This window comes from Arachis hypogaea, chromosome 13, assembly GCF_003086295.3.
Source record: "Arachis hypogaea cultivar Tifrunner chromosome 13, arahy.Tifrunner.gnm2.J5K5, whole genome shotgun sequence".
NCBI lineage: Eukaryota > Viridiplantae > Streptophyta > Magnoliopsida > Fabales > Fabaceae > Arachis > Arachis hypogaea.
The window spans coordinates 32,851,368-32,872,247 of NC_092048.1; the positions used below are offsets into that span (position 1 = coordinate 32,851,368).

Here is a 20,880-nt window from a genome sequence, read left to right on the forward strand (position 1 = left end):
GTACCCTCGCCTTTATCTTGAGATATTCTGTAAGAGGGATAGGAATGTGTGTCGATGTACTCTTTATGAGCTTTTGTAAGTTGTTTGGTATTTATGGATGTACGTTATCAAACGAAAGTATTTTTGGGAGCGGTATTACGATTTAATGTTTTAAACAGGCTCATATTTTAGTATTAAATAGTATAAGAGTCGTCGTAATGTCTGAGCTATCAGAGTTGCGCAGCCGGAAGCGTGAGCTTTGGTAGTTAGGGTGTTACAGGGTATGACGATTTTTGCCTTTGGCTAAATTTTTTAGTTTGTATGTTTTGTTTCATGTTTTTTAAATGTTTAGATATTACTAGTCGAAATAATACAATACATAACGATAATATTGGTTCATATTTTATTTGTTCTATTACTTCTAATAATTTTTATTTTGTATGCTTTAGCCTAGAGTTATCATTTTAATTTTTACTATTTATTTTATTTAATTATTTTATTTTGTCTTATTTGTATGAATTATAACAAAATGATTCAACAAAATATAAATTTTTTTAAATTAACTATTTTTTTTTGTTTTCGTTAAAGTTTACATATTTTTCATTGGCAAATAAATATTTTAAGTATTATTTTGGTTTTTATAAAATTTTTTGTATATAGATTTTAATTTTTTTTATAGGCACTGGCGATCTTTTTTTGTAATTGGTTCTTATAATGATCTTAAATAAATAAATTTTTTAACATTTTATTTAATTATTTTATTTTGTCATATTTGTGTAAATTATAACAAAATGATTCAACAAAATATAAAATTTTTTAAATTAACTATTTTTTATTTTCGCTAAAGTTTACATATTTTTCATTTTAATTGGCAAATAAATATTTTAAGTATTATATTGGTTTTTATAAAATTTTTTGTGTATAGATTTTAATTTTTTTTGTTAGGCATTGGCACTCTTTTTTTATAATTGGTTCTTGTAATGATCTTAAATAAATAAAATTTTTAACATCAATTATACTCACACTTAATGTTTACTATGAATATATTAATATGCTAACATATAAGGATAAAATAATAATTTTTTTATAAATTTATTTACCTATTAAAATTATGTCACAATACTAAATATATAAAGAAAAAAAAAGTAGAATACTAACCAGTTATATTTTTTTTCACGTCTACTGTTTTGATCAGATCTATTTCCATAAATTTCTGATAGAATGTAAAAAGAACACATTAACAAAATTATAAAATTATTCATTGAATTAAGTTTGTACAGTATCAGCGGTAATTGAGAGGTTACTTTATAAGAAACAAATCATACAAAATTAAATTGATTGGAAGTAATAGAATACGTAGAATACCCATTAATATCATAATTATTCAAATTCTGAATAACTAAAAAAAATAGATAGTGACCGAAAAATACAAATATATGATAGGCAGTAAAAAGTTACCATTTGAAAAATGATTCAAGTGTAATCATATAATAAATTTATTAAGTGAAGAAATTATCATTTATTTTTTATAATGTTATATATATTTATTAAAAGTATTTAAATCTTTTTTGTATATTAAATAAAACGTTTAAAAGAATTGTAGAATATTAAAAAAGATATGAAATGTAAAATTCTATTAGATATTAATTGGACCACTATTATTATGAATATCTGAATAATAGTAATCATATTATTGGAACGACAATAATGTATTTTAAAAGTACATTCGATAGATAAATTACAGATAAATAGTACTAAGAGTACATTAACATAGAGATATTGTAAAAATAATTCAAATTAAATGGTAAATTAAATTGTAGAAAAAAGATTAAAAAATATATACCAGAATTATCTACTACGTTTTTTTGTTATAGAGTCAAAAAATTTAATAACAAATATATTATTAAACATTGAACATATATATTTTTCTTATAATAATACAGTTATAAAAATTTTATATCTGTATAATATTATATTAAAATTTATTAAATTATTTAATAATTGAGATTATAATTCTGTACAGACAATATAATAATATCTATAATAATATTATTTAGGCCAGTAATAAAAGATTTATTGAATCAAAATTTAAGAAAAAATAAATTATTATTAATTAAATAAATATAAATATATAGGATTCCTACCCATATTTGGACCGTTCGGTATATTATTTGAACCAGCTCCACTGTTATTGTGAGTATCTGTATATGTAGAAAATTTATTATTAAGATGAAAATAATGTAATTTGATAATTTAAGGGTACACTCAAGAAATAAATTATACATAATTGGTACTAAGAGTCTCGTAACATAGATATATCGTAAAAAATAATTCATATTAAATGATAAATTAACAACATAAATTTATTAATGGGAAGTATAAGGTAGAGTACCTGATACAGAGTATTGTTGAGCGGGTATATTTGTGATATCTTGTAATGGTGTTGTCATGTTAGTTGGTCCTCTTGATGTATCGATTTGTTTTCCTCGTCTAATACTCTCTCGGTAACTGGCACGTTTTACGTTATATTTAGGTGAAGTGAGAAGGATGCAGGAGAAGATGGAGGAGAAATGAAGAAAATTTTCTCTATTATGGAGTAACCAGTAATGTGAAGTGAGAGAGATTAAGAGGAGAAACTAGTATCCTATTAGTTATTATAGATGAAAATGAAGTAGTGAAAATTCTGTAACTGACCTGTACTAATGGAGTATTATGCAGTAACGTTATGTGAGAGAAATTAACGGGAGAAACTGGTATCCTATTAATGAAATAATTATAGAAGTTATATTGAGGTGAACGTGAATGAAAATGAAGTAGTGGAAATTCTGTAACTGGGAGTAAATTATTAGGAAGGATAAAAATGGAAAAAAAATTTGGACACCAAAATGGGTTTTCTCATTATATATTGTTATAGATAAAGCGAACGGAATTGTGCAGTAAGTAGGCCTCCCACGTTTTATTCTATTCATAAAACCTGTACCATTCCGAAAAAAAAAAAGAAAAAAAAAACATGCAACTAATGAGCCATAACTCACACGGCATTCCACCCCCTCCCCATCTCAAAGGTCTCGGGTTCGAGTCCTACCAGCTGCAACCGAGAAGAAAAAAATTGGTAAGTATGTGAGGAGTGTGTGGGTGTGTATTGTGTACCTCGGATTGGGGGTTGTCCAATCCATTGGAGTACCTAGAATTGGGAGTTATCCAATCCACTGACCCAAAAAAAAAAAAAAGAAACATGCACAATTATTATCATATTGTTAATAATAAAATAAATGTTCACCTAAAAAAATAATAAAATAAATCAATAATAATTTTTCTTCTTGGCTCACATTCTCCATCAGCAGCAGTTAGTTATTATAATCAAAGTAATTGAAAATTAAATCAAAACACAAAAAGAAAATTAGGAAAATAATGCATGCATACTAATCTATGCTTATATAATTTTATCAACTTCAAATTCTTAAAATTATGTATGTATATTTTATTTGCTTTTGCTAGTTTTATCACACCTTTAATCCTTTCATTAACATTTTAAAATCAAATCAAGTACAAAAAATGGGTTTATTTTATTTCATCAAAAATATGAAATTTTAAGACATTCTCATCTGTATATTTGCTTTGAAGTGAAAGGTAATAAGGTTAAAAGCTTTTGCAACCAATGTTAAATGTTTGAAGCATAAACAGTCAAATAATAATAATTAACTTAAAAAAATAACAATTAAAACATAGCACACACTAAATAAAGTGTCGAAAACACTGTCAATGCCTCTAGAAAAGGCACACCCCTATGTTTAATTGATTAATAATAATAATAATGATTATTGGATGTTTGTATTACAAAAATTTGTGGTGAAGATGGAAAATATTGTTTTAATTTATGATATTTTCATTTTATTAACGTTTTTGAATGTCAACTTTTTTACCATACACGTTTTCAAAGTATCAAAAATGTTACGTACTTTTTATTTTTTATCCTTATTGTGTTTTTTTTTAATCAGAATTTTATTGTGATTTGTATTTTTTTTTTAGAATTGTGATTTATATTTTAAAAGTTGAAGCACTCCAGCCAAAATTTATAAAGAACTCTGCTAGGGAGACAATGAAAAATCTTGACAATATATATAATGGGCTGATTTATTGGCCCACGGTGGATTAAAAAATAAAAAAATCTTCTAAATTCTAATAACAAAAAACTTTTACCTTTATTTTCAAATTTTAACTATTTTCTACCTACTACCAAATTTTCCAAAATATACGATAAAATAACCATTAAATTTCAAATTAAAATTTCAAATTCTCCAATTTTAAATTTCAAATTTTAACCCTGCAACCCCCCAGCCGCACCCACGTCTTCCCCACATGTGCCCATTGATGGATGTTCAGCTCAATAGGTTGGCAGATGGTTATTGTAATTCTTAAGAGAATGGTTAGTTTAAGTATATATAATTAACAAATGCTAGATGTTCATTTCATTAGGTAGTCGGATGTTTATTTTAATAGGTATCTGAATGATTGTTTGTTGGGTTTAGATCTATCTCAAATTTTCCGGAAGCGACCTTCTCCTACCTAGATGACACCGGCGAGGTTCAAACCACCATCATCTCCGACCTAACGAAGGGCAAAAAAGCCATCATTTTTGTAGTCCCGGGAGCCTTCACACCAACCTGCTTGCAGAAGCACGTTCAACAGTTAGCGAAGCTGAAGGCGAAAGGCGTGGACAGAATCGCATGCGACGCATTCGTGATGAAGGTGTGGAAAAAAGACCTCCTGAAAGTCAACGACGAAGTTCTGTTACTTTCTGACGGTAACGGAACGTTCACGAAGGCCATTGGGTGCGAGTTGAATCTGAGCGCGGCTACCAAGATCCAAGGGGTGCAGCTTTGAACGGTTGCTAGTTGCGCGGTAACCGAAAGTGGCCGCGGCGACGGGAAAGAAAAGAAGGACCTGCCGAGGGATCCAATACGCCAACGGAGAGACCACGTGCGGTTTTGGGTGGCTAGAACCACGCGGCAGCAGTAGTACGGTCGGTCGGGGATTGCTGCAGCGTCAACGTCAGACACCAATGGGTGTGAAATTTTGATGAGATGTTGAGTAACTGTACGTATTTAAACGTTTAATTGTTAATCCTAATTTTTTAAAATTTAAAATTTGAAATTAATCAAAAATCTAGTTATTAATTATAATTTAATTTTCCTATTTTATTTCTATTTTACACATTGTATATTAAAATCATTGTCTCCCAATACTTTCTCATTTATAAAATAAGGCCTAATGAACAAAGAAAATTCAATCCAGCTTTGCGAAAGTCGAGACACTGTTTCTATAAGGCCTCCATCCATGAACTCAACTCTCAACAAGGAGCCAGCTTTAAGTAACAGTAACTCAAAGCCTCAACCTAGCCTCTTTCCAAGCAGCTTTGGCAAACAAGGAACTTTAAACTCCTATACACTGCGCAATGGCTGGACCAGTTGCACGCCCAACGTGGGCCTATTACATTCTTATCCATCGCACCGTTCAAAATTTTTAAATTATATCTATACGCCTATAGTTTTTGGAACAAAATGTTACGTGTCTGTACAACGAAATACAGAATACGTGAACACCTTCCTATAATTTAAGCCTGCTTCAATAGAAACTTATAATAAGACGCACCGTAAAATTTTATGTTGTATTAAAATGAGCCTATGAATAATTATGTTTATATATACTAGCGGTTCAACACTATCGTACTTGTTCAACAACTTTTTTATTATTTTTAAAAAATTAATGTTATTTTTTGTTAATATATTATTTATTTTTTAAATTTATTAAATAAATATTTTTTATTTTAATATTAATATGACCTTATTTATATTATATTTTATTAAAATTAAAACTATTATAAAATTTTTTAAAAATATTCTATTATAAAAATACACAATAAAGAGGTATATATATAATATATAATATAGTTCAAAAATAATGATAATAATATTATCTTGATTCAAAAAAATTATACATAAACCAAAATACATATTAATTAGGACAAATTACCCATATAAATTATGCATTGGAAAAAAAAAAAAAAACGTTACAAGGATCCACCAAGAGCACATTTTTATATAGTTTAAATTAGTCTAATTCGAACTACACACTCACAGTAATTCGAATCACATTGATTCGAATTACACACGCACTCAAGCACTAATTCGAATTAACCTGATTCGAATTATACACTAATTCGAATAAGGTGATTCAAATTACACACACAAACTCACATACTAGTTCGAATTGGACTGATTCGAACTAGTACCCGGTATATTGACTCAGTAATTCGAAGCATGTTAATTCGAATTATGGAATATTTGTCAAAAATTTTAGAAAAAATATTAGTGAAATATTTGTCAAAAATATTAGAAAAAAATACTATATAATATAAAAAAAATTATAAATATTAGTTGAACGTGAATTCTATAGTATAAATATAATCCATGCAATTATTTTAATACACCAACAATTATATCTATATGGAGGCAATGCTAAATCGAATTCAATTAGTTTGATAATACGAGTGTATGAAAAAAAATTACATTTTATAAAGTTTAAAAATTTTTATTATGTGATAGGTTAGTAACGAGTACATTATAAATTTTATAGTACTCATCGTAACAATGTTTAATTTAATAATTGTTATTAAAATTTTAGTTGTACTCGTTACAAAATAAATAATTACAATATATCTATAACAATATATAATGGCAAAACTTGTTTTGGTGTCCAAATTTTTTTTCCACTTTTATCCTTCTTAATAACCTATCCCAATATACGTCAGTTATTCCATGTTACAGAACTCCCACTACCTCATCTTCATTCACGTTCTCGCTTATCTCATAAATCTACGTAACTTCTATAATTATCTCTTTTTTCCTTATTCTCTCTCACTTCACATTACTATTACTGCATAATAGAAAAACTTCCTTCGTTTTTCATCCATCTTCTCATCTATAACAATATATAATGACAAAACTTGTTTTGGTGTCCAAATTTTTTTTCCACTTTTATCCTTCCTAATAACCTATCCCAATATACGTCAGTTATTCCATGTTACAGAACTCCCACTACCTCATCTTCATTCACGTTCTCGCTTATCTCATAAATCTACGTAACTTCTATAATTATCTCTTTTTTTCCTTATTCTCTCTCACTTCACATTACTATTACTGTATAATAGAAAAACTTCCTTCGTTTTTCATCCATCTTCTCATGCATCATTCTCACTTCATCTAGATATGACGTAAAACGTAATATAATTTATTTTTCGTCATTAAATAAAAGTGTAAAACTATGTTTATATGTTTGTTTTGATTAATTACAGTTGACGGGATATCAACGGAAGTGGTCGATCGACTTGGCAAGTCTATGACAGTCGATGAAGACAAAACATGAGCGAAGAACAGAGGCCGCCAGTTACCAAGAGAGTATTAGACGAGGAAAATAAATTGACATATCGAGTGGTCCAACTAATATGACAACACCATTAGAAGATATCACAAATATGTCCGCTCATTAATACTCTGTGTCAGGTACTCTAAGTTATATTTTTCATTAATAAATTTATGTTGTTAGTATATCATTTAATATGAATTATATTTTACAGTATATTTTCATGCTAATAATAATTTTTTTAAATATTCAGATACTCATAATAACAGTAGAATTGGTCCAAGTAACAGTCCAAATGGTCCAAATATGGGTAAGAATCCTATATATTTATTTAATTAATAATAATCTATTTTTTTTCTTAGGTTTTGATTCGATAAACCTTCCATAATTGTCTTAAATAATATTGTTATAGATATTATTATAATATCTTAATGTACCTTAAATTAAATATCTATAATCTATACCAATATATAGTGGGAGTACGTACTCCTCATCTAGCGCCCGACGCTCTGCTAGGGTTTCACTGCGCCGCCTCTATGGTTACACCTTTCTTTGTCTTTTCTTCGTCAAACTCTTTTCCATCTTCTTCTACTTTTTTTTCTTAATTTCTTTTCCACTTAGCTCCCTAATTTTCGTTTTCTCTCCCAATTCATTCATCTTTTAATTTATTCCATTTTCTAATTCACTCATTCCATATATCTTATTTCTCTTTGGAATCATTGAATACCAATTCTGATTTTCTCTACACCATGAGCAACAAATCAGAGATTCAGAACCCTCATATAATTGCTATGATGGTGGAGGGTGTCAGCCTTCAAGTGGCACCCAAAGAAATATGAAACTGCTCTCGTGGAATTGTCGGGGTTTGGGGAGACCCCTGACAATCCACAATCTTAAAGGGATATGCAAATCCTACTCCCCCGAGGTTGGTTTTATCTGTGAAACAAAAAATCAATCTCAACAAGTTGAAGGAAAACTAAGATCTTGTGGTTTCAAGGAATGGTTTATTGTGGATCCGGATAGATTATCAGGGGGTTTGGCAATGGCATGGAGGAATGGTTGCACTGTTCAGATTTTACAGCATGGTAGATTTTTCATTGCGGCATCAGTTCTGACAGCTGGTTCTAATGATCCCTATGGTGTTCTAGGTGTTTATCTCAGTTCAAATGATCAACATAGAATGGCTCAATTTGCTGAATTAACTTCAGTCACCCAATAGTTCGATGGTAAGGTTGTGTTAATGGGAGATTTTAATGCCATTTCTAATCAATTGGAGAAAGAAGGTGGGGGTGCTAAATCTCCTTCTTCTATTGAAACCTTTAATAGTTTTATTGATGATAATTCCCTGATTGATATTGATATGGTCGGAAGACCATTCACTTGGTCAAATAGACGGAGGGGCGATGAGTTGATATAGGAAAGACTGGACCGATTCTTGGTAGGAGTTGATTGGCAGCAACTCTATCCCAATGCAACGGTTCTTAGACTGTCAGAATCAGGCTCGGATCACGCCCCTCTTCTCTTAGACTCTAATCCGAGAACTGAGATATCTAAACGCCGATTCAAATTCCAAGAAAGATGGTGTTCCAATGATGAAATAAGGCAGATTGTTAGAGAGGTTTGGCATGAACAGATTGATGGTTCAGCCATGTATATCCTAGCTCAAAAAATAAAGCGTTGTCGGCATAAGATTGTCAGATGGCAGCAAGAACACAGATCTAATTTGAAGGTGGAGATTGATTTACTACAATCGGAATTAGAGGAACTTCGTTTAGCAGGAATTCATGGAGGCGACATCATTTCAGAAATAGAGGACAAACTTGAAAAAGCATTGCAAAATGAGGAATCTTATTGGAAAGATAAGTCTAGAGTCAAATGGCTCAAATCTGGTGATCAGAATACAGCTTTCTTCCATCAAAAATTTAGAAATCGAACCTGAAGGAATAGAATTTGGCAACTAACTGGCAGTGATGGTGAAGTGGCTACTTCAAATGCTAGAATTGCTTTTGTGGCTGAATCTTATTTCAAGGACATATTTTCCTCCACTTGTCATGAGAACCCTGAACCTCTGTTTACTGATTTTGAACCTAAGGTTACAGCTCACATGAACCGTAGGCTTCAAAGACCAGTGACTATGGAGGAAGTGAAACGCGCAACATTTAGCATTCATCCTCAAAGTGCTCCAGGAGATGATGGTATGACAGCAAAATTTTTTCAAAGCTTCTGGAACATACTTAGTGGTGATGTGTTTCGAGTAGTTAAGAGCTTCTTTTCTGGGGGCAGAATCTTGAAAGGTTTTAACCACACTCAGATCTGTCTTATTCCCAATATTTCTGATGCTAAAGATATGACTCAGGTAAGACCAATAAGCCTATCCTCAGTCTTTTACAAGATTATCTCCAAAGTATTTGTACATAGGCTTCAGGGTATGATGAATAGACTAATTAGCCCTACGCAGAGTGCTTTTATTAAAGGCAGATTAATCTCTGATAATATCCTAATTGCTCACGAGTGTATGCATTACTTGAAGAACAAAAAAAATGGGGTCTTGAAAATGAAATGGCGCTAAAATTAGATATGAGTAAGGCATATGATAGGGTGGAATGGCACTTTCTTTGGTTTATATTAGAGAAGTTTGGTTTTGACTCCCGGTGGATCATGTGGATTCGAGAATTAGTGACAACTGTTTCTTATTCTGTTATTGTGGAAGGACAACCTTATGGTTTCTTCAAACCAAATAGAGGTATTCGACAAGGAGATCCTCTATCCCCCTATCTTTTTCTTTTCTGTGCAGAAGGTCTCTCCTTCTTGCTACACAAGGCAGAACAAAACAGACTAATTCAAGGTCTTCAGATACATAGGCGATGTCCCAAGGTCAACCACCTCCTATTTGCTGATGATTCCATCTTATTCTGTAAGGCTAATCCTGAAGCATGTTTAAATATCCTGCATTTATTAAATTCTTATGAAAGCATTAGTGGCCAGAGGATAAATCTTAATAAATCTGCTGTATTCTTTAGCCACAACACTCCCTCCACTACTCGTACACTACTGGCTAACTCTATGAATATTAATCATATTGGGGCTCAGGATAAATACCTTGGTTTGCCTTCTACAGTCTCTAAATCGAAAAAGGCTTCTTTTAGTATGATCAAAGAAAAGGTTCGGAAAAGAATCCAAGGGTGGAAGCGCAATCTTCTTTCGTCAGGTGGTAGACACGTATTGCTTAAGGCAGTGGGAGAAGCTATTCCTATTTATACATTGTCTTGCTTCAAGTTGCCTGATGGTTTAATTTCAGAAATTCACTCTCTACTTTCTCAGTTCTGGTGGGGACAAAAAGGTTCTGAAAGGCGGATGGCTTGGATTAGCTGGGACACTATGACTCGCCCACGAAAAGAAGGAGGCCTTAGATTTAAAGATCTCAGAATCCAAAATCTGGCGCTTTTAGGCAAATAGTTTTGGCGACTTGTAACATAGCCTACTTCCTTATTATCCAAAATCCTAAGAGGTAAATACTTTAGCAATGGTAATGCTATAACGGCAGGAATTGGAGTCTTACCTTCTTGGGGATGGAGGAGCATACTGGAAGGCCAAAAGATTGTTGAAAAAGGTCTTAATTGGGCTGTGGGTACTGGTGAGAATATCCGAACCTTTGAGGATCCTTGGCTGCCTCCTCCGTATCCTTTAATGATTTCTGACATGCCAAATAGACAGCCTATTTCTGAGTTGGTTCCAAGAGTTAAAGATCTAATTACTGAAGATAGGAATTGGAATCAGAATCTCATTCAAGAATTATTTCCCCAAGACGTTGCAAACAGGATTTTGTCAGTTAAAATTCAGCAGAGTAGGGACAAATTGCAATGGGAATTGAACAAATCCAAGCAATATGATACAGCTTCAGGTTACAGAATTGGCTATTTATTTTACCATCCGCCTCTGGAGCTTTGCCCTAATTATATGCAGCAGAAAAAGCCGTGGATTGATCTATGGAAGTTGAACTTGCCTCACAAAATTAAGCTATTTATCTGGAAAGCTCTCCATGGCCGACTTCCGGTGCTTGCTCAGATTCATCACCGCATCCCATCTATATCACCAATATGCCCCTGCTGTCATGAAGCAACGGAAACAGTCACTCATTGTTTGATCGATTGCTCTAGAATTAAAGACGTATGGTCTCAGAGTTATCTTCGTGACTGTCTTTCCCCTCAGAGTTCTAACAACTTTTGGACATGGTGGACTGCATCAACAGAGATACTTAACCCGTTGAAGAATGCTGACCGTAATCCTCAATTGCTTGCCATCATTTGCTGGAACTGCTGGAAAGCTCGCAACCAGTTGATTTTTGAAGGTTCTACTTCTATGCCGTCTGCCATTCTAGCAAGCTCTGTCAAGTTGCAACGTGAAATCCAAAGAACTCCCAGTTTAGGTCGTCATCTCCATGAGGCAAGCTCTTAGTTGCATTCAATTGGATTTATCATTCTTTCTTCTTTAAGATTTTTCTTCGTTTTTCGACCACGCACCGTTGGATGAATACCTTCAGTGTAGTGTTTTTGGGAAATCCCCACCTTTTATTATGCTGTCCTGCTTTTGGACATCTTTGTATTTTATTTTTTAATAATTAATGAAATATAACCTATTATCTTTGGAAAAAAAATATAATGGGGATACACAGGTTTGGTATCCAATTCTTTTTTCCTCTTTTGCCCCTGTTCTTTTTTATTAAAAAATAGGTTTACCTATAACATAATTAAAAAACTGAACCACTCCTAACTGAACCACTCCTAATAAAAAAAACTGACACCACATACTCAGGATACATAAATAATTATTAATTTTATTTTTATCTTTAATTTTTCATGATATTTTATAAAAATTAATATAAAATAACTGATATATTTTTAAGTGCTCAATATATCATTATAGTACAATAACTGATAGTATATAAAATATATTTATTTTATTAATTAAATCTACAACATATGGTTTACATATTTTTTTGTCCAATATTTATTTTTTAAAAAAATTACATCTAAAAGTGTACTCATTAATCAAGTTTATACCAATACAATACTATACCAATATATAATGGGATACACAGGTTTGGTATCCAATTCTTTTTTTTCTCTTTTGTCCCTATTCTTTTTTATTAAAAAATGGGTTTACCTATAACAGAATTAAAAAACTGAACCATTCCTAGTAAATAAACTGACACCACGTACTCAGAATACATAAATAATTATTAATTTTATTTTTATCTTTAACTTTTCATGATATTTTTTAAAAATTATTAAAATATAAATAATTAATATAAATAACGTATAAAGAAATATAATATAAAATAACTGATATATTTTTAAGTGATCAATATATAATAGACTATACCAATATACCAATATATAATTGGAATAAGAAAATTTGGTATCCAATTTTTTTTATTATTTTATCCCTGTTTCTTTTTATAAACATTGAATTCAAAAAATATAATAAACGGTAACTACGTCCTCCATGTTTATTATTTTTTTATCATCAAGGAAAGAATTTACCCCACGAGTATCAAACTGCTTCACCATCAACCCACGACATATTTTAAAACTGAAAAAAAAAACTGCTACTACTATGTACTCACTTTAAGAACTAACTCACTGTTCCACCTTCAGTCATATTTAAGAGAATTAAATTACTCTTTCCCTTTCAATCTTGGTGTCGCAAAAGTTTTTTTTTTTTTCTCTGCATAGTATTGTTATCTTTCTGACAAATAGAGATGGAAACTTCACGAAATCAACAGCCACGTCAACGTCGACCCACTTGGACAGATTATGCTAGGCGAAGAAGACAGAATATGACCGAAGAACAAAGACAACAATACCTAGCTAGAAGACGTGCAAGTTATTGGGAGATGATTCGACAAGGAAAACAAATTGTCATACCAACTGATACAACTCCAATTCCAAACACTGGTGGAGGTACCTAATTAACTACAAACATAGGGGTTGCCAGATTGACTACAATTAGACAAATGGCCAGATCTACCACCTATCAATAATTTGTTACAGGTAACACGATAACTAAATTTAATTTTTTTTGTTATGAATTGAATTAGTTCTTACTAATTATATTTTACATTTCAAAAATACAGGAATGGAAGCACATGACACTAGAACTGCCACAGGTAACAGAAATCAAAATAACATATACAAAATTAATCAAATTAATATTACTATACATAGTTTAGTATCCAAAATATATATCACGAAATTATACATACATTACAGTGTCTTTTTAATCAAACAACACATCAATCATATATGAAGTTATAAAGTTAACATTATAAATTTGGTATTCAACCTTTTCAAACATCATTCATCCTTAGAAATAATTTAAAAAAAATTAATGATAAAAAAAATAATAATATTTTTTAATATATTTCATTTTTATCTTACAATATAATATATAACGTAATATATAATATTTACATATTTATATTTATATTAAAAAAGAATAAAAAATAATGTCATGTAAGACTAACGAGAAAAAGTACTCTTATATTAAAATTTATAATAATAATTTTATAATAAAAAATAAAATTTATATATTAAAGTAATGAATCAATATAACATTAAATTTTTTAACAACACTTTAATTTACTTTTTTTAAATTCTTTATGTTCTCATATTTTAGAGCTTTGGTAATGATATATATTTCTAAAAAATTAAAAATAAAATTAGGATATTACTTACATACAAATATAATGGTTAAAAAAATTATAAGAACTATCTATACCAATATATAATAGGAATACACATGTTTAGTATCCCATTCTTTTTTTTCTCTTTTGTTCCTGTTTCTTTTTTATTAAAAAAATGGGTTACCCACGATAGAATTTAAAAACTGAATCACTTTTAAAGCAGAAAACTGACACTACGTACTCAGGAAACATGATAGTATTTTAAAATTAAATTTATTAATTATATTTTTTTTCTATAATTTTTCATAATATTTTTTAAAAATTATTAAAAAATAAATAATTAATATAAATAACATTATACTATAATCATAATAATCATATAAATAAAATTACGTCAACAAATACCAATATATAATGGGGATACACATGTTTAGTATCCAGTTCTTTTTTTTCTCTTTTGTCCCTGTTTCTTTTTTATTAAAAAAATGGGTTTACCACGACAGAATTTAAAACTGAACCACTTCTAATAAAGAATACGTACTCCGGATACATGATATATTTTAAAATTAAATCTATTAATTATATTTTTATCTTTAATTTTTCATGATATTTTTAAAAAATTATTAAAATATAAATAATATAAATAATTAATATAAATAACGTTATACTATAATCATAATATAATGATGTAAATAAAATTACGTCAACAAAATATAAATTATTTATTATTTTTTATTAATATTTTTTATACATAATAGCTCATAATACAATAGTATATAAGTGATCAATATATTATTATAGTACAATAACTGATAGTATATAAAATATAATTATTTTATTAATAATTATTTCAATGGGACAATAGTTATTAACTAAAGTCATTGGAATAATTAAATCTACAACACATGATTTACATATTTTTGATGTCTAATATTTATTTTTTAAAAAAATTATATATAAAAGTGTACTCATTAATCAATTCTGCACCAATATATAATATAATGAACTATACATAACGGTTAAAAAAAATTACAAGAGTTATTATTTTTTATCCCCTAAAATTTAAAAAAGCACTGCATAAATAAAGATTAATTCCTTTTATTATCAATGTAAACACAAAAAAATAACAATACATTACAGTATAACAAATAAATTATTTTTAAAACATATCATTGTATTATTAATTGTCTTAATTGATAAAATACTCATCATATCATCAATTTATGGTAACAAATTAAAAAAAAAATTTAAAATATCTCAAACATTAATGGACGAGATTCAAACCTTTGAAAAAAAACACCATAAAAAAATTATAATAGAAGCATAGAAAAAATTATTTATATTATAATAAAGAAACATAAATCAATTCTAATATAATTAAAGTTACCAATATTTTGTTTCACGCAATCAAAGTTAACTAATATTATGATAACTAATTATTCTCTTATGAGTTTAATTTATGCTTATTTTCTATATTGCTCTTTAAAAATATAGGTACGGAAATACATGGTAACGGAGCTGGTCCAAGTAATAGATCTCCTAGTTAGTATCTTTATATGCTTTAAACATGTAAACATATTGATATAGGTTATTTTGTTTATATTATATTTTAGTGTTGGTGTTAATATATCATTTACCCTTTAAATTTGTTAGATAAGTGTTTTTCTCATCATTTATAAATTAACGTAGCATTTTATATATGATATTTTGTTGAGAGTAAAATTATTATAAAAAAACCTTTATTAAAATGCTAAATTATAAAAGCACACAATAAAGATATATGTATATATTATCAGAAAAAAGGTATAGTTCAAGAAATAACGGCAAAAATATTATCCTAATTTAAAAAGAGTATATCTATAAACCCAAATTCATGTTAGTTATTTACAAAAGATTATTTTTGCCTAAATATCATGGATATTGATGTTTGTCTTCTTCTTTTTTAAGTGGTAGGCCAAAATATGATTCTGAATCTAAAGAGGCCTTCATTTTCCTACAAATAGTGGAAGGACAGAAGAAATAAATATGCTTATAAATTTCGTTTTTAAATATCAAAGTATAAGAGTATTAATGAAAAAATTAGGAGAATAGAAAGATTGTATACCTGGAAAAAATCCTTCGTAATTCATCATACATCTCCTTGTCAATAACTTCTTGCATCTTGAAAAACTGTCAGATTTTGTTTACCATAGAAAAATCATATAAACGCTTCAGGTTATTCAATTAAATTAATTGCTTATTATACAAAAGAATTCAATTAAAACCTGTAGAATTGTGATATCTTATTTTGCATTGAACTTTCTGAAAGGACAAAAGAAATGACATTAATCCTTGTTTATCATTGACAAAATATAAATTAAATGATATTACATATTTTTTTGTTAGGAAATTTTTTTTAATAACAATTACCTGCAATGATATTGTTCTGTATCGAGATGAGTTAGCTGTGTTCTTCTAAGTTCATGGCTGAAAAAAAAGAGTCAAAGGTTTAATATAATTAGTATATAGGACGAAATAGAAGAAAATATTTATATTATGTAATAAAAGTTTATTACATTACCTTTTATTTTTTTGATCCAATATTTCTCTTTTTACCATCTTCCATAATTAAGTTTTGTCTGCTTTAACTGTACCTCCCCAACCAATAGAATAAATTTTGATTGGATGAACCTGAGTCAATTTCACGTTTGATCAATAACACTAAAACAAAAATATGTATCATCAATGCAGTTGTCCCTATCATTAATGCTGTAATCCTTACTTTATTGTCGATTGGTCTCATTGATTCAATTGATTGCTCATCCTTCCATGTACTCCATAATAATTGGAATCCTGTTTCCTGTAATTTATTGCATATATGTATCACAATATATTTCAATAGTGTTATATATATTACTTTAGGATTAAGTAATGATACATCCCAAATAAGACATACGTCTACCTTTTACTGGTTTTAATATTTTTTATAATTTTATTGCTAAAATTATAAAATTGATAGCAACATTTAAAGAAATCAAATTTTAAATTTTTTTCAAAGTAAATATAAACATTCCAAACTATAATTTCTTAAAAAATCAATAATGATATATTTTAAGGATGTATGTTTATTAATTTTTATAATTTATGTGAATCGTAGTTGGTGCATACCTGTTGGGTAAAGTAGAGGTTCCAGTTCCTTTCGCTTATCTCTTTGAATATGCTAATGAGCTCTCTTGATATCAATTTATCTGTTAAAAATCTTAGTCGTTAGTTATTGAAATTAATGAACAAAACTATCTACTCCAATGTTGATATTGTAATGATAAAATTACATAATACACGGATTATACTTGTAAAAAGGCTCACGTATTTGCCAAGCACATAAATTACTTGAGGTGAAGGTAACAAAATTTCTTTGAACACCACATTCTTTGTGAATTGTCCTCTTTTTCCATCTATTGTTCCTTCTTTGACTAAGATTTTTGTGGTTGACTGAGAAACACTTCGAGATAGAGCAACGTATAATTGACCATGGCTGAACACATGTTTAGGGAGATAGATCCATACCTTAGGGATAGTTTGCCCTTGTGATTTATTTATCGTTAAGTCAAAACTCAACCTTACAGGAAGTTGCTTTCTAATAAGCACAAAGGGTAATCCTGAGTTCTCAGTTGTTTTGTGTTTTATCCGAGGCAGAAAAGCTCTTTTTCCAGAGTGATGCCCTGTTAAGATTTCCACGTCTAACATGTTTTGAAAAGTTTCTCGACACAGTAGCCTTGTGCCATTGCATAAGCCTGCCTTAGGATCTATGTTTCTTAGTAGCATCAGAGGAGCACCTTTTTTACCTTCAACATATGAGGTGGCAATCCACCCGTGGAGATCGAGTTAAGATATTCTTGTTGATACAGATTATTTGTATCTCCTTCTACTTCATCAAAGGATGCTAAAATTCGTTCGTCTCCCAGAAATTGGTTAATGACTAAATCATTAAGCTGTTGCACATCATGATTCTTGGGTGTCAATATCGCTCTCTCCACCATATAAGATGCATCCCACCCATGAGATTGCAAATTTGGAAAGGTTTCTTTTATTAATTTGTGTAATGATGCCTCACCTTCCCATGGTATTGCCATGTGTGCTTCTATTTGTACCAAGTCTTCACATATGGTAGGCTCAACTCCATCCCCTATGCGCATAAGATACTCCGCAAAATCACGATCATTAAGAGATCGCATATTTTGTCGCAATTGGAGAATTTTGGTGAATGGCCACAAATGTGATTTAACAATAGAAGCTGAAATCATTTGCGACTTACTTCCTTTCGGCACAACAGGTAGTACTTGGCGAAAATCCCCTCCCATAACCATCACCTTCCCTCCAAATGGATTATTGTTTTCTAAGATGTCTTGCAGTGTACGGTCCAATGATTCCATTGTCTCTTTATTAGCCATTGGCGCTTCATCTCAAATTATCGCTGTCGTCTGCCTAATCAATTTTGCGAGATCAGATTGTTTACTCATATTGCACGTGGAGGATGGCTCTACATTGATTGGGATCTTAAATCCAGAATGAGCTGTTCGACCACCAGGTAGTAAAGTTGCAGCTATTCCTGAGGACGCAGTTACCAGGACAATATGCCCTTTACTTCTTAAGTCTGCAATTATAGCTCTGTAAAAAAATGTCTTACCTGCTCCTCCTGGTCCATCAACGAAGAACACTCCACTTTCTCTTCTATCAATTGTATTCATAATGCACCTGAAAGCTGCAGACTGGTCATGATTCAATCTTTCTATAGAACACAGGTCTTCTCGAGGAACTTTGATGGACATTTCTTCTTGAATAATTCTAGGCATGAAGTTGTCATTGTCGTTGTCCGAGGTTAGAGCTGGTAAATCGTATTGTGCAATATGTTTTCCATGCTGTAGGAGAATGTCATTTAAATCCCTGAGCAAACAATTTGTCACCCCATTGCAGGTTGTAGTGCTTGTTGATGCGTAATCATCCACCATACATGAAAGAAACTCATCCCACAGACTTCTTACATCTGTTGGCTCACAAAAAATTAAAATGGTGGCAAACAACCTTCTTAAAGCACATGGCATTCTTAAAATGGATGCCTCAACCAAACATGATCTTATACTACTATCACTCTCCAACAGTCCTCGATGCTGAGCGGATTGCCTGAAGGACGAATATTGGACACCATCGACTGTTAGCAAATCATCCCAACCAGTTGGACCTCTTACATTTGACAACAGAATACGCAAATAGAATTTTTCACCTTCTATTGGCGAAACGGTATAGATCCGACCGATAGCTCTCTTTTGTGACCTGCGTCGACGCCATTCTTTTTCCTTGTTGTGCCAACTGTAATATTCTGGGATTTCCCTATACAAAAGATGCCTAGCTAGATTGTTGGTCATCGGCCCGATTAAGTGCAAAGAATTCAGTGAGCATTGTTCTTGAGAAATAGTCATTATTAACTATTTCAGCAATAGTTTGGTGCTCATAAAAGCTCACTTGATGTCGATTTGGCAAATGAACTTGCAACCTCTTAACTGATGGGTACATTCGGTAAAGGTTGAATCGAAATATCCTCCAGCATGCCTCTGGAGCGGCAATCCATCTTGCATCAATAAACTGTTGCACCTCATCATAATGAGAACTTCTGTGAACCTCCATTGCCACACGGTCTGGTCCCTTATAGCAATACTTGTATAGATATTTTATGCTCTTGATACTGCTACATATCTCTACATTGATATGGCAATCATACTTCAGTAGTAGCCAAGGGTTGTACGGAACCACCCATCTATTGTCAATTGTGACATTTTGGTTGATAGGGACTGGTGTATCAAATCGCCTCCTATATTGAGGATATGAGTCATCACCTCGTCGTGTCTCTGGTACGAACTCTTTTGGGTAGTTGCGTTTACATTGACCATTCTTCATGCACGGTGAAGATTGATTTAGTGTTTCGCAAGGATCATGGACCATATGCCTTAGCACTGCCTCATGTAAGTGTGGTTCTATTTCTTTACATGGTATTTTCGCTCAGACCAAACTATCATATTGGTCAGGATCACTTAACTTGTCATTGTTTTCTAAGATTAGCAACATATGTACGTGTGGCAATCCTCTTTTCTGAAACTCGGTGACATAAATATAACTTTTCACCTTTTCCAATACACCTTTGGTAATAATATCCTGCTTTAATTGTTCGAACTTGGCTCTGAAAATTCTAGTTGTTAGATCCGGACGATCTTGTGGAGTTTGAGTAGGACTGAGTTCTGAAGCTATTTCTGACCATGATGGATTGCATGTCATAGTTAGAAAGATATCCGGTTTTCCTTCTTTAAGAACAATAGCCATTCCATCCTCGTACCGTTGAGTCATGTCTCGACGACTGCCCACGAACGACGATGGTAATATCGTTCTTCTTCCAACATTTTCTAAAACCAATTTTAGAGAAAAGTATTATTAGTTTTAAAGTTTAAATTCAGGAACACATAATGATCAATCGTGTGGCTATTAAATTGAATAATTATCTGCATTATTCTCTCCTATGTGCAAAGCATCTTGTAAGCCTTGATACAGTTCAGCTCGAAGTTCCTTTTGTCTTTGTCGAACCCATCTTAACTTGCCTGTTTCCATTTTCACATAGTTGTCAACAACATATTGTTGAAGAAGTCGCCCCGCTTGCAAAGCTGTTGAGTGATCATTGGGGCAGATCTACGAATATCGAGGATTATAAAAAATTGTTAGAAATTATGAAATGATGTATTGGTACAAACTATCATCTACAGAATTCTATA

General features: G+C 30.7%; 3 protein-coding genes across 3 annotated transcripts; 1 reads left to right on the forward strand and 2 right to left on the reverse strand.

The window, feature by feature from the left end:
* Positions 1-4,350: 4,350 nt before the first annotated feature.
* LOC112733402 (peroxiredoxin-2E, chloroplastic-like) lies at positions 4,351-4,863 on the forward strand. The gene is made up of 2 exons (XM_025782343.1): positions 4,351-4,370; positions 4,509-4,863. The coding sequence occupies exons 1-2, from the start codon at positions 4,351-4,353 to the stop codon at positions 4,861-4,863; spliced, it is 375 nt and encodes a 124-aa protein (XP_025638128.1).
* Positions 4,864-18,528: 13,665 nt separating this feature from the next.
* On the reverse strand, positions 18,529-19,411 carry LOC140177546 (uncharacterized). Its single transcript, XM_072210667.1, has 2 exons — positions 19,347-19,411; positions 18,529-19,246 (listed from the first exon to the last, which is right to left on the reverse strand). Exons 1-2 carry the CDS (start codon positions 19,409-19,411, stop codon positions 18,529-18,531), a joined length of 783 nt encoding a protein of 260 aa, XP_072066768.1.
* A 57-nt stretch (positions 19,412-19,468) lies between these two features.
* Positions 19,469-20,017, reverse strand: LOC140177547 (uncharacterized). The gene has a single exon (XM_072210668.1). It carries the CDS (start codon positions 20,015-20,017, stop codon positions 19,469-19,471), a length of 549 nt encoding a protein of 182 aa, XP_072066769.1.
* Positions 20,018-20,880: the final 863 nt, after the last annotated feature.